The sequence below is a fragment of the Clarias gariepinus genome, chromosome 10, assembly GCF_024256425.1.
Source record: "Clarias gariepinus isolate MV-2021 ecotype Netherlands chromosome 10, CGAR_prim_01v2, whole genome shotgun sequence".
In the NCBI taxonomy this organism is placed as follows: Eukaryota; Metazoa; Chordata; class Actinopteri; order Siluriformes; family Clariidae; genus Clarias; species Clarias gariepinus.
This window is the reverse complement of record NC_071109.1, coordinates 34,400,929-34,415,515: the sequence shown is the minus strand read 5'-3', so window position 1 is coordinate 34,415,515 and position 14,587 is coordinate 34,400,929. Positions and strand designations below refer to the sequence as shown.

Below are 14,587 nucleotides of genomic sequence, written 5' to 3'. Positions count from 1 at the left end.
ACCGCTGTAACCCCGCCCCCTCTTCGAAAATCCACCAATCGATGGTCAAGACGTCGGGCCTCGAATGACGTAGCGCTCGCGAGCTGTATGGCTCTCGCAACATTGTATCGTTCCGTGGAGAAGGTGCAGCTTTAGGTGCGCTCGCGCTCACCTTATTTCTTTACGTCATTATTCTAATCAATTAATTAAAGGTTTATTTAAAAACAAACAAACAGGAGAATTGTGGGCCGTTGCTTTGGTTCTTTTTAAGCGTTAAGGCTGTAGTAGAGCAGTAAGTTCTGTGTGTGTGTGTGTGTGTGTGTGTGTTCAGCCATGGTGCTCCTAGCAGTGTTTACTCGGCAGCTCCACACGAGCCTGGTCCGGCAGGTCCACACGAGCCTAGTCCGCTCGGTCCCGGTCCGGCAGGTCCGCGCGGTTCCGGTCCGCATGTGTAACCTGTCCGCGTGCTCGAGCAGGTTCGTCCTGTCCCAGAGTAAGTGTTTCTCTTTAATCATTACATCATCTGTGTTTATGACTTTTACTCCTGAGTGAGACATGACTGTGGATCTTCTCTAACAATCCTCTGGTTTATTTAAATGATAAAATCTTTTGCATTACTGAAATTATATATACACACTTCCATGCAGAAGTATTTAACTCCCTCTGTCTGTCTGTCTGTCTGTCTCTGTGTGTGTGTGTGTGTGTGTGTGGTTTGCAAAATAATTTACAAATTGTAAAAACAAACAAAAAAGAGGTAAAAGACATTGTTAGACTTGTCTGAGATTAGTTCTGGTACAACTTGATCAGAACTGGTTGAATAGAGACAACCTGTGTGTGCAGGTAAGAGTGCAATTAGGAGTCACGTGATCTCATTGTTACTACAGTCTGTTCATGGAGGGGGAAAAAAACTGAATAAAAGAGCTGGAAGTCATGGAAAGGTATCAGACAGTGATTGATGTTTGAAATCAGGGACTGCTGCGTCGAATCGTCAGGATCGTGTGTGTATCAACATGTCTTGTGTGGATCAGGAAGGTTTTCTAATGACGAGTAGCGTAGAGAAGAATAAAGCCATGCTTTTAGTAATTTAATGTGTCTTTAACACACACTATGTCTGAATGTCACATCATTAAATCAGATAAGTCTATCGTGTGTATCGTGAGCGGTGCAGCGTTCTCAGCACTCGGTAGATTAGCAGTGTGTTAAGGTGCTTCAATGATCAAAGCAAAATTCTTCGAGCTTATCTAGAAATAAACACAGATGGAGACGGAAGCGTATCAGCGCCCATTTGGTATGTGATGTAATGAGGTCTGAATTGATAACACAGCTTTAATACTGGCCTACTGTACTGACAGGAGATGGGGAGAGGACATGACACACTACACCGGGCTTTTTATAACAGGCTTTTATTTTTTAAGCTTTTATGTCACATGATGCAAAACCTCATATTCTTAGATATCTTGCTCAAACAAAAGCAGAAAGCCAGGTGTTGTCCTGTGAGTTTAGCAGGTCAAAAGTCATTAAACAGGTTTCTTCTGTTTGTAATGATTTTCTATATATTTGAGGTTTATTGTACTGGCTTTATCAAGAGAGGAGTAGAATTTACAAGCCTACATCGCTTCCAATCTTTTTCTGTAAATTCCTGGATCATCACATGCTCGACTTGGTGTTGATGTAATTAAAATGCATAATCTAAGTAGAGATAAAACACGTTCAGATTGCATTAGTTAGACTGGTCAGTGTCTGTAAACAGACCTCTAATCAATATTTATAGGGTAAAGGGGCAGTTTGTAATTGTTGGAGCCCTCTGCTGGTTGTAGGAGGAAGTGCTGGTGCAGAGAGAGAATAATATGCAGAGCTGACTCCGCCCCTCACATCACTCACTCACTCACTCATCGTCTATACTGATTCATCCTGTATTTAGGGTCGCAGGGACGTGGAGCCTATCCCAGCAGGCTTACACCCAGGGTGCCAATCCCTCACAGGGCACACACACACACACACACACACACCCTCATTCACACACTGGAACGCCTAACTTGCATCTCTTTGGACTGTGTCCTTTTTTTGGAGGAATCGAGCCTGGCCGGGAATTGAACCCAGGTCCAGGAGGTGCAAGGCAGTGCTTATCACTACGCCACTGTGCCACAGTGCTGCCTATCCCAACAACAGTTTGTGAGTTTTTCTTTAACACGATAGGATCGATGGACGTATCGAGGTCATGTCACTTTATGTTCTTATACTCCAAATTGGAAAAATCTCTTGAATCTGATAAGATTCAGTCATATTAATTGAGGTATTGTTACGGGGTCAGGGGTCGCTCAGTGGTTAAGGCATTGGACTACGGTTCAGAAGGTTTAAATCCTATGACCACCAGGTTGTTCCTGTTGGGCCCTTAAGCAGACGTATAATGAAATAAAAATGTAAGTCTCTCTGGTGAAGGGCGTCGAGTAAATGTAAATGGTATTTATTTAAGGCATGCTTATCCAGAATATCTTGGTGAAGTGCTTTCCTCGTGCTCCTGCCGGTTCACCTGGTCAGGCCGTACTGAAGCTCCTTTTGGTAAAATTAACTCCATGATGGATTGTGTTATTTCCTGTGAAGTTGCTACGTCGCTCGTACGAGGTCAAATATAGTAACCTTTATGGATCATTTTAAACACGACAGACCAGCGATATATACATATGCACAATATTACACTATATAAAGTGGACGACCCAATCATGATAGTGCAGGAAGTGACACTTTACACGCGAGTCATGATGCATGGGTCCTTTTTTTTTTTTTTTTTGTCACCTTGGGAATTAAAATTGTATCTTGCGTAGGGATAATAAACATTGAGCTTGTTCTAAACACTGTAATGTTCAACCCTGTGTACATATTAGACTTTCTGTTTATTTTAAAGACCAACGTACACCTTGTGAAATAGGCGTATCTACACAAAGGGCATGATCTGTTTACGCTGTTGTTGATTTCCCCGGGTTTTTTCTCCTCCTTAATCTCCTGTTGGTGACATTTGTGCAGAATATTATTTCTTTTTGTTTGTTTGAAAGCTGTTAGTTAGGATTAGTCACCTGGTTAGTCACTAGTCATCTGTAACCCTCACTAGTCATGGAGGAAGTTTCTGAGACAGGAGGGTTTTTAAAGTGAAAATCATTCAAAATTCTGAAGTAATTGAGACTGAGCTCTATCCTGACACCTGCTGGACAGTAAGTATTACTACACCACTCATCTCAGCTGTGTGTCCCTTTATGCAGCTTCCTTACTGTTGTCCTTTACATTAGTGAGTTGGGCGACTCGATTCATGGCGAAATGGGAATCAGGTTTTTACTCCATGGGAACTGAGATCACGATTCTCTCGTACGATTCTCTCTCTTAAGTTTTTTTTTCTTTAAACAAAAACACTTATTGCACTTAAGAAAAAGAAAAGTGTGTCAGGAGTCACAACTCTCCTGTATTAAAATAAAAGTCACCTAAAATAAATAAAAGTTTCCTTATTTTAATTTAAATAAAGTGAAAATTTGTTAAACCTAAATATAATATTAACAATAAAACATGAAAATAACATAATAATAATAAGAGCACTTGTGTATTTTGAAAACTCAGACAAATACAGAACTAATCGTGTGCGTTATTAATATTATTATTATTATTATTATTATTATTATTATTTGAACATCATATGGTAAATGTAACAGTGTTGTGTGGAGTTTATTCTTCTCAGAGGGTTTATTGCTCAGTTTTAAATGAGGCTGTGAGATGAGAAGTGAGTGAGTTGTACAGTGGAACTAAATCATCCTCTGATCTCCGGCCCGATTGGTGATTTAATAGTGTTTTATGTTCCACTGTCCGAGTTCAACCCAGTGACCTCGACTGATCCAGCGACCCGGGATTGTAGAGTAAATACGTGAACTCGTGACTGCAGGGAAACACACGCAGGTGAATCAACGTCACTCAGAAATCAGATCACGTGTGTGTGTGTGTGTGTGTGTGTGAGAGAGAGAGAGAGAGATTTTATCGTGCAGCTCTATCATAGTGGACATGTGCTTTATATTATTTAATTTTTTAATTGCTTAAAACATATTATAATAAAAATTGATTTTATAACACAAACATTAAAGGGGAAAATGGAAACAAAACTCCTTTATCACAAGAAACAATATCACTTAAAATAACATTTAAGTATGATTTCATTTCTTCTTCTTTGTTGTTGTTTAATGGTGGTTGGAATGCAGAAGGTCACGTTACCGACACCTGTGGGTCTGATCTCGTCTTCACTTCTCCGCTCCGTGTCCTGAACTTTTCGTCTTTTTATTTAGTCAATAACAATTGAATTTCTTTTTTTTTTTTCACATCTGGTTTTTTTTTATTTATTTCATTGTTTCGGATTTTGGATTATTAACATCAGTACGGTAAAACTAAAAGGTGATGTAATGCTGCAGATCTGCGACGCACTTTATCGCAAAATATTTAGCGAAATACCACAAATTCCAGAGGATTGAGGGAGCGATCCAGTGAAGGTGTTACCATTAGCACCCGAGTTCATTTCCAGTCTGCAGAAATACAAGGAAATGTTTGAAATGCAGAACTGAGTAGCGTGCTTTTGGCATGAAGACGTGAGAAATCAGCATTTTAACACAGACTGAGAACAAAACAACTGCTTATAGGGACGTGTGTGTGGACGGAGGAGGCTTCAGACATCACACTGTGTTTGGAGTATGTGGGGGGATGATGTGAAAAAAGTGTAAAACTGATGTTTATTTTTGGTCACAACTGAAAAAACACAACTTCACCGTTGTGTCGGAAAACGTCTTTAACAGTAAACCTCTCTAATGTCACTTACTTTAGCAGTACCGTTACTGAAGGAATGCTCACTACACCCGGACACAAAATAAAACCCACACAGTCAGAATGTTAGAATAAACAGCACACGCGCGCACGGATGTCGACTGTACGGGTGACGCACTGCGACTGAGCGACTCGTATATCAGGACGTCGCTCATTAAAACTTAAAATATTTGACCATTTTGCTCGTCTTGCACATCGCTCTCAGACCAAGTTACTCACAATCTGATATTCCACTGTGTATAATATATAATACAGTTCTGATTATTGTGTCCAAGAGGGCACAGTGACCCTCTAACTAACTAACCCTCTAACTAACTAACCCTCTAACTAACTAACCCTCTAACTATGACTAGCTAGAGAATTTTTCCACCTCTAAATACCTCGAATCTGATTGGTCAGATGGTGTTGATTAATTTCCTGTAACAGCAGCCCTGACAGTAATGTGTGTGTGTGTGTGTGTGTGTGTGTGTGTGTGTGTGTGTGTGTCTCTGTGTGTGTGTGTGTGTGTGTGTGTGTGTGTGTGAATCGAGATCCTGTTTTTTTTTTTTTTTCATTATTTAATCGTGCAGCTCTGTCATAGTGGACATGTGCTTTATATTATTTATTAATTTCTATACAAGTAGTAGAAAAATATCCAGCAGTTTTCATCTTCCAAGAGACAAAAAATTGTGATTTTATGAAAGGAGTCTTTAGTGTCGGAGGAAAAGCTGAATGTTTTCATGACTCGTCTTATTAACTTAACTCTAACATTAAAAAAAAGTCCTACATGTTTGTCTTTCTTTGATTAATTATTAACTGTAATTACAGACGCACTTTTGTTGCCTAAACGGAATAAAGCGCTGTTTTCCATCAGCCTGCGTAACTCAGTGTTTTACTCCTTAAATAGCTCGATCGCAAACAAACGGGTCTCAGCCGGGTCTCAGCCGGGTCTCAGCCGGGTCTCACCCGTGTCTCACCCGTGTCTCACCTGGGTCTCAGCCGTCTCTCAGCCGGGTCTCACCCTCTGTAGATGTGAAACACTTACTGTTATTTGGCTGTATTTCTGTAAGCAGGCTTTGTGTTAGAAGTGGAGTGTTTTCTTTTTCTCCTGCTGCCCCTTGAAGTAGTTCGGAGGCGTGACATCGTCGACTGTTTGGTCAGTGAGCTCACTTCCTGCTCACATTCCTGTGGCTCACATTTAATTCAGTGAAACGCCTTTGGAGCTCCGGGTCACATGTGTGTATAAGCTGTGTGTGTGTGTGTGTGTGTGTGTGTGTGTGTGTGTGTATGTGTGTGTGGAGACGATATGCTCTAGCTTTGGCTCTTTTCTTAAACTTCTCCTAACCTTTTCGTCTCGAGGGAACAGGACATGTAATATTCCATCAGATTGATTTCCTGCTTCAGAGACAGATTTTCTTTCCTTCCCTCCTGACCACATGGAGATGACGTGTCTGTTCCTACGGCTTTATTTAACAGATTCTTTGTGAGTCACATCATCGAAGGAGAATTTTCTTTCTTTCTTTCTTTCTTTCTTTCTTTTCTGCTTTGACTCGTGTAACGGTTTCAGAAACAGCCACCGTTCCTGTTTGTGTTTTTTTTCCTAAATCATGTGCCATAAAGCGTGCGGAGCAGCGGACTACATTCCCAAGCGTAGGTGTTTGGTGTAGATCACTTTTCTTTTCGTGGAAAAGCCAATTCAGTTGTGTTTTTGTTTTCTCTTTTGTAACTGGATGTCTTTCCTGCCCTCAGTGCACCCGATGTGGCAGGAGCCTCTGGAAGTCCCCGGAGGAGATCGCCAGTCTCCCATCGACATCAGCTTACGGAAGAGCGTCTTCGACCCGACGCTGAAGCCGCTGGTGACCCAGTACGACCCCAGAACCTGCCAGCAGATCTGGAACAACGGGTACTCCTTCCTGGTCGAGTACGACGACACCACAGACAAGTCCAGTAAGAGTGCGACGTTCTCCTCCTTAAAACACAGTGAAGAGTAAAGTAATGGAAAGTCGAATGAAAACAACCCAGGACGAGCTGATCGTGTTAATGAGGCTAACGAGAGCCAACGGTTTAATGAAGTCGCCGCACCGCGAGCTCGTTTAGGAATAAATAGAAATAGATTAAACAGTGAACGTTGAATATCAGTTGAAATATTTATCAGTAATATTTAAAACCTAATAGTTGTTTGTGATGCTTCCTGTAGGAACTGTTACAATTCAATATCCAAAGCAGAGTAAAAAGTATTGGCCCCCCCGAGTAAAAAGTGCTCTGGGGTTTTCCTTTCTTTTTCCTTTTTTTTTACATTAGAATTATGATTTTTGAGATCAAACTAATTTGAATATTCCCATTTTTTAATGATGAATTAATTTTTTAAGGAAAAAAGCTGCTTAAACTTACTGGCCCTGTGTGAAAAAGTAATTGCCCCTTTCTAAATCACGAATGAACTGTGATTTTTGGAAGTCTGAGTTGAGTGTCACTTGCCACGCCCGGGCCTGATTACTGCCAGACCTGCTGGATTAAGAAATCACTTATATAGAACCTGACTGACAAACTGAAGCCCGCTTAAAGTAATTAAAATAAGAAACAAACAGTAATTGACATGTCTCACGGTGTAAAGGGACAGGTACATGTCTCAGTCTTTGGGACTTCAGTGATCCACAGTGAGACATTATACACACATAGAGAAAACCTGGAACAGTGAAGAACCTTAACAGGAGCGTCCAGGCTAAAATGACTCCAAGAGACAACGATGTCTCATCCAGGAAGTCAATGTCTCATCCAGGAGAACATCTGAAGACCTGCAGGTCTCACTCGTGGACAAATGTTCTGTGGTCTGATGAGACAAACGTTGAACTTTTTGGAAGGTGTGTGTCTCATTACATCTGGTGTAAAACTAACACAGCGTTTCATAAAAACATTGTGACACCAGCAGTGAGACATGGTGGTGGTAGTGTGACGGTCTGGGGCTCTGCAGCTTTAGGACCTGGACTACGTGCTGTAATTGATGGAAGTGCTGGAAGCATGCATCCTGAGCTCTACCAGAGAATTCTGATGGAGAATGAGAGAACATCAGGTCGTGGGTTCTGGGTTCTGCAGCAGGACGATGATCCCAAACACATCGGCAACTGACTGGCTCAAAAACTAAGGTTTAGTGGCAAAGTCAAAGTCCAGAGTTAAATCTGATTAAGATCCTTAAACAGAGCCTCCAGTGTGGATGAATTAAAACACCTCTGTGAAGGAGAGCGGGCCGACGGCGCCGCGGGACTCCGTGCCAGTTATCACAAACGCTCGACCGCAGTTGGCACCGCCACGGTTCGCACAACAAGTTATTAGGGTTTGGGGGCAATTACTTTTTCACATGAGGCCAGGCAGGTTTGGACGTTTGTAGAGGTGTACTGTATGTGTGTGTGTGTGTGTGTGTGTGTGACAGTACTGCGCGGTGGTCCTCTGGAGGATCAGTACAGGTTGTGTCAGTTCCATTTCCACTGGGGAGAGAACAACACCTGGGGCTCGGAGCACACCGTGGACCGACACCTCTACCCCGCTGAGGTACACACCACTTAACCTTCAGCTCTCACTGTAGTGCAGGTTTCTGTTCATGCACTCACTCCAACACCTTATCGTTTCCATAGTAACCACATTTAACAATCTAACATTGTTTAACATTGGAACTTACGTTTATGGAAGGAGTCTCCAGTGTCGGGGCTTCTGCCAGATTGTGGCAGAAACAGCAGTGTTTAACGTTTAAACAGTGTGTGTGTGTGTGTGTGTGTGTGTGTGTGTGTGTGTGTGTGTGTGTGTCTACTTTTTGTTTAGAAGTGGAAAGTTCTTAGTGAAATGTTTTAACCTCCAACAAGGACACTAATTTAACACGTGCACACAAACGCATGCGCGCACACACACACACACACACACACACACACACACACACACACACACACGTTCACACAACCAGTCCTCACTTGTATCAAATTTCTTTCTGTTTTCTTTCATGCTATTTTTGTGGTGCCTTCTCAAAATTGCGTCTTTTAAAACTTCTAGTGTGTGTGTGTGTGTGTGTGTGTGTGTGTGTGTGTGTGTGTGTGTGTGTGTGTGTGTGTAAAAGTGCGTAAGTTCACTTATAACTGTTAACTACATCAGCCGTCAGTAAGTCACTCCGATTCTCTCTAGCATGCGCCCTTGCCCCGCCCTCACCTCTCCCCACCCTCACCTTGCCCCGCCCCCACCTCGCCCCGCCCTCAGTCTTTTATTTCGCCGGGTGAATAGAAGTCCAGTGAATAGCGTCTGTGTTCATGTATTGTGTCAAGCTTGAGGAGTGGTGTTACAGAAACATACACACACACACACACACACACACACACACATATGTATGTAAATAACTCCTCCTACTCTCCTGCAGCTTCACTTGGTCCACTGGAATGCGGATAAATTCGCGTTATTTGAGGAAGCCATCATGGAGGAGAACGGACTGGCTGTGATCGGAGTCTTTCTGAAGGTACTGCGTCCGAGCCACACCCGAGCCACACCCGAGCCACACCCGAACTCAAGCCACACCCGCTTCATTATATTATTATACAGTAGATGTCACTACACTCTGATATCATCACGAGTCAGAAAGCAGGAGGAGAAAATGATTTCCTGTCTGTCTGTAGATCTGCATCTGGGTCCTGATTAGTGCAGTTAGTAAATGTGATCCATAACGGGGCGTTCGAGTCAAAGCAGGACTTTTGATTGTACAGAACAGTCCTGAAAGTAAAAACTCCCTTTATGTCTCTATATAATCCCCTGATACACTAATGCACTTATCCCAGTGTCTCACTAGAGCTTGGACACCATCAAGGTAGGAAGTTCTCTCAGTACGCCGGAGTCATGATCGGACTGTCTGTCTGATTCACGTCTGTACGCCGGCCTCCCAGGAACTCCTTCAATGACTTGTGTTTTTCTAATTCCCACCACTATTCTTTGCTGCTCATCAAAACCACACACAGGTTTCAAGTGAACCGTGAGCCAATACATGAGTGGCGTCTCTGAGTACATGCTGATGTTCAGTTATTCCTGGATCTTCGTGGATTTTACAGGCTTTTGTGATTAGACTTTAAGTCCAAATTGTCTTTGTGATGTTTGTCCCTTGTTTAGGTTGGGAAGAGACACGAGGGTCTGCAGAAGCTGGTGGACGCGCTGCCTGCCGTCAGACACAAGGTGTGTACTGCTGTTTTAAAACCTGCTTCAGTGAGGATCGTGTGTGAAGATCTGAAGGATTGAGATCCTAATCCTAAAGCGTTTACGACGTTACGCGCTGGTCCGTCTCGAGTCCTCCAGCAGAAATCTCTTAAACTCTGGACATGTTGTGACCCGGAGTAATGCTGTCAAAACGACCAGAGAAAAGACACACCACGATCAAAGCTATTGGTGATCCAAAGGGATGCACATGCAAAAGTATTCACACCCCGTTGAACTCTTCCACATGTTGTCGCGTTACAGACACAAACGTAGATGTGTTTTTTTGGGGATTTTATCTGACAGACCGACACCAAAATGTTTTACAAATAAAACGCTGGAAAGTGTAGTGTGCATATGTATTTACCCCCTTACACTGATCCCCCTAACTGTAATCACCTAATCAGTAAACAGAGTCGACCTGTGTGTAATTTAACCTCAGTATAAATACAGCAAATGGGTATGAATACTTTTGCACAGGGCTGTACAGTATGCATTTGTGTTTGTCCTGGCAGTGTACATATTTACGCACACAGACGCACACACACACCATTGAATGCATTTTTGTGCAGCTATTAACTTTAACAGCTGCTGTGTTGTCTTTTGTTTTCTTTCTGTCTCTCTTTTTCTTTTCCACTTTTCGTCGTCTGTCTCTGCTACTCTGTCTTTCTGTCCCCCCTCCCTCCATGCACCACACAGGACAGCATAGTGGAGTTTAATAAATTTGACCCGTCCTGCCTCCTGCCTGAGGACATGAACGAGTACTGGACGTACGCCGGGTCCCTGACCACGCCCCCTCTGACCGAGGCCGTCACCTGGATCGTCATGAAGCAGCCGATTGAAGTGAGCCACGATCAGGTACGACCGGAGACGCGGACACCAGCCTTCACAACCCGTCTCTTCTACAGGACATGACCTTTATAAACCAATCGTACACGAGCGTCCTGTCCGAGCTCCACCCGTCCCCGTCCCCAGTGTGGAATTAAAATAGTTCAGTTCTGTTTAGAAATAACAGGCTGGAGTTTAATTACAGGTTTGGTTTAACAGTCGGTAATTAAATGTCTTGTAATTGTCCCGCATGTCTAAACCGCCTCCTGAAGTCCAAAGTCTGGTCTTATTTTTATAAACGTTTCATTTAGTGGTCAGTAACCTGATCATGTGTTAGTTTAGTGTGTGTTTGTTTGTTTGTTTGTTTTCCCCATGCAGTACTTCTCCATCTGACCTTCCCAGTTGTAATCAGTTACACACACACACACACACACACACACACTCTCATTTCTCTTCTCTTTCTGTTAAAACCAAAAGAGTTCACAGATATTATGTTTTGCATAAGACGTTACGGGAGAGATGTATAAAGAGTAAAAGCGTCTCCTAACCCCCCCCAACCCCCCAAGTGAATGTAAAATGAGACGTCCTGCTCAGTAAACCTCAGCAGCTTTAAAACTAGTTCTGCAGGTTTTCAAAAAGACAATAATTTTGTTTCTTCTTTAAAGATACTTAAAGGAAATTGTTTAGTTAAAGAGTTTAAAACATTAAAACTTAACTGAACTTAAGATGAACCAGAAGCTCGTTAAGGTGAACTAAAAACAGACATAAAGGCCATGAGACACTGCGTGATTATTATTATTATGGAGGACAGAAGTTCTCATAATGCATTGCAACTGATAAAAAATTATTTTAGGGATTAAAGCACATGTCTCTCTCTGTGTTTGTCTCTCTCTCTCTCTCTGTGTGTCTCTGTCTCTCTGTGTCTCTGTCCCTCTCTCTCTGTCTCTCTCTCTCTCTCTGTGTCTCTCTCTCTCTGTGTCTCTCTCTCTGTGTCTCTCTCTCTCTCTGTGTCTCTGTCCCTCTCTCTCTGTCTCTGTGTCTCTCTGCTCTCTCTCTCTCTCTGTGTCTCTGTCTCTGTCTCTCTCTCTGTCTCTGTCTCTCTCTCTCTCTCTGTCTCTCTGTCCCTCTCTCTCTGTCTCTCTCTCTCGGTGTCTCTCTGTCCCTCTCTCTCTCTCTCTCTGTCCCTCTCTGTCTCTCTCTCTGTCTCTCTCTCTCTCTCTCTGTGTCTCTCTCTCTCTCTCTCTCTCTGTGTCTCTCTCTCTCTCTCTCTCTCTGTATCTCTCTCTCTCCCCCTCTCCCTGTCCCTCTCTCTCTCTCTTTGTCTGTGTCTCTGCCTCTCTGTCTCTCTCTCTCTGTGTCTCTGTCTCTCTCTCTGTGTCTCTGTCTCTCTCTCTTTCTCTTTCTCTGTGTCTCTCTGTCTCTCTCTCTCTGTCTCTCTGTGTCTCTCAGCTGGCCGTGTTCAGGAGTCTGTTGTTCACCTCGGCGGAGGAGGACGTACAGAAGAGCATGGTGAACAACTTCCGGGTCCAGCAGCCTCTGAAGGGCCGAACGATCCGTTCGTCCTTCACCCCGTTCCTCCAGAAGGTTCCTCACGCCAACCCATAAACCCTGACCTTGTAGAGTACAGATGATGTCATCAGTCTTGTCCCTGTGATAGACGGCGCAACAGCGCACGTTTCCGGCTACACGAACCTGAAGTCTGTCCGATCCTGACACACACGCGGGATGTTCAGATACGTTTGATTTCATTTGAAATGTTGGTTTAATGCAGGAGTTTTGTTTCTACTCGACTCTTTGTGCAGCTTCTGTTCAAAATTTTTTAACATTAACTTCTCTTTAACTTTTACTTTTCTGTGGGTGGAGTTTTCTTTCCTGACTGTCTGTACATGTTACATGTTTAATGATGGAGTATCACATGGACATCTTGGCTACACACTGCCAGTCCATGGTGTACTGTGTGTGTGTGTGTGTGTGTGTGTGTGTGTGTGTGTGTGGTTTTATTTCAGCATGCCTTACTTGTAGCTCTACAGAAATGTTACACATTATTAGTTGGACCTCTCTCTATAGTGACCATGGGGGGGATAGATGGGGGGGGGGTTTATTACGACCTCACCCGCGTGTGAATTTCACTTCCTGCCCTGATGAGCAGCCGCGGCTAAAACAGAAATAAAAATTAGATTTAATTAAGGATTTGTGTTTCTGTACATCCACACATTGTACTGTAAATGTATTTTAGTTTTTTTTGTTATAAGGTATTAAACCCCATGAGGAGGTATAACGTTAATCTTAATGATGTGGATGGTGACGTTTGTGACGTTTCTCTTTTAGAGTATTTACGGTAGCCATGCTTCTCCAGAGTGTACGGTAGTTAAAATGCCGTTGCGTGGCCCATAATGCTAAACTAATCCTTCTAGACAGATCGGATTAATAATCTAGAGCGAGCTCGTATCCAGACGGTAACGTTCACGTCACAACACGTCAGCGTCACGCGCGGCCTCTTCTCTTCCTCCGACTTTATTGTTTTTGGTACTTTCTCTTCTCCCTGCACGTCTTCTACAAATAATATATCAATAATAATAATCTATGTATAGTTTATAAGCTTTAAACATTCTGTATATTATCTTTAACACATTCGATGTTCTCAGTTACTAGTGGAGTGTAAAATACACGCCGTGCCTCCAGCATTCCGCTCTCACGCCGCCGTCGCCTCCGCCAGCAGGAAGCCGCTGTTTGTTTCTTTGTTTGTTTTTCTTTCTTTGTTTTTAAATATATAAAATGTGCTCCGAACTGTCCACTGGAGGGCGCTCCAGCACAGTGCTGCAGGTCCTGTGTATGATTCAGATTCCAGCCCCGACCTGCTGCTGTCACACACTGACTTAAAAACAAACTGACGAGTTTAAACCAGAGCAGAAATGTACCAGGTGCTCAAAACTATTAGCACCCCGTCCTCTCTCTCACTCACACACACACACTCTTACACCTTAGAGAAACTTCCTCCTTTCACCCAGACCCAGTGGAAGTATTTCTAAAGTGTGCTGGAATCTGGATCTCCAGAACCCGAGATCACACTGACGGAGCCGCGTGAGCTGCGTGAGCTGCGTGTCCTGGAAACGCGATGCACAGGAGCCGTGTTTTATTTCTATGATGAGATTAGCAAAGATTATGGAAGGGAAGCTCTGCCTTGTCGTGAGTAAGTGAGACAAAGGAGTGACGCTGAGACCAGAACCCTGATCAGTTGTGTGTGTGTGTGTGTGTGTGTGTGTGTGGCCTGCGTCACTCCGATGAAGCGTGAAGGCTCCGATCCCGCGTCAGCTCTCCCTCTCCCAGTCGTCTTTGTCTGGACCGCGACGGCGTCCCGCTTTGTGCCTGAATAACGGCGTCTCTGTACAAACTCTGCCTCCTTTGTGCTGGGCCTCCGTCTGAAAAGGCCAGCTGGCTCTGCGGGTTCAACATTCAGATCCTGCGTTACTAACCAGACTGGGACAACTGAGCAACACACACACACACACACACCATCTGTCCTGTAGCAAAATAGAAAATGTGTGTGTGATGATTTTCTATTTTCTCTCTCTCTTTTTTTTTTTTGTTTTTTTTAAGTTGAACTCAATATTATTTTGAAGTATAAATGGTTGCCAGATTGTAACAATGCACACTTTTTTTCTTTTCTTTTTTTTTATTTTTAGGACTGACTCACACTACAGTTTAGATGGATTATAATAACAAATGATTAATGTCTACAAATCGT

At 43.2% G+C, this 14,587-nt stretch overlaps 1 protein-coding gene across 2 annotated transcripts; it reads left to right on the top strand.

The window, feature by feature from the left end:
- Window positions 1-87: 87 nt before the first annotated feature.
- ca5a (carbonic anhydrase Va) lies at window positions 88-13,945 on the top strand. 2 transcript variants are annotated; one of them, XM_053505758.1, is made up of 8 exons: window positions 88-472; window positions 6,424-6,453; window positions 6,553-6,750; window positions 8,228-8,346; window positions 9,197-9,292; window positions 9,934-9,996; window positions 10,714-10,872; window positions 12,292-13,945. In XM_053505758.1, exons 1-8 carry the CDS (start codon window positions 313-315, stop codon window positions 12,445-12,447), a joined length of 981 nt encoding a protein of 326 aa, XP_053361733.1. In that variant the 5' UTR covers window positions 88-312; the 3' UTR covers window positions 12,448-13,945. The 2 variants fall into 2 exon arrangements, with proteins under 2 accessions (XP_053361733.1, XP_053361734.1); XM_053505759.1 differs by lacking the exon at window positions 6,424-6,453 and having other exon boundaries at window positions 91-472.
- The last annotated feature ends 642 nt before the right edge of the window (window positions 13,946-14,587 follow it).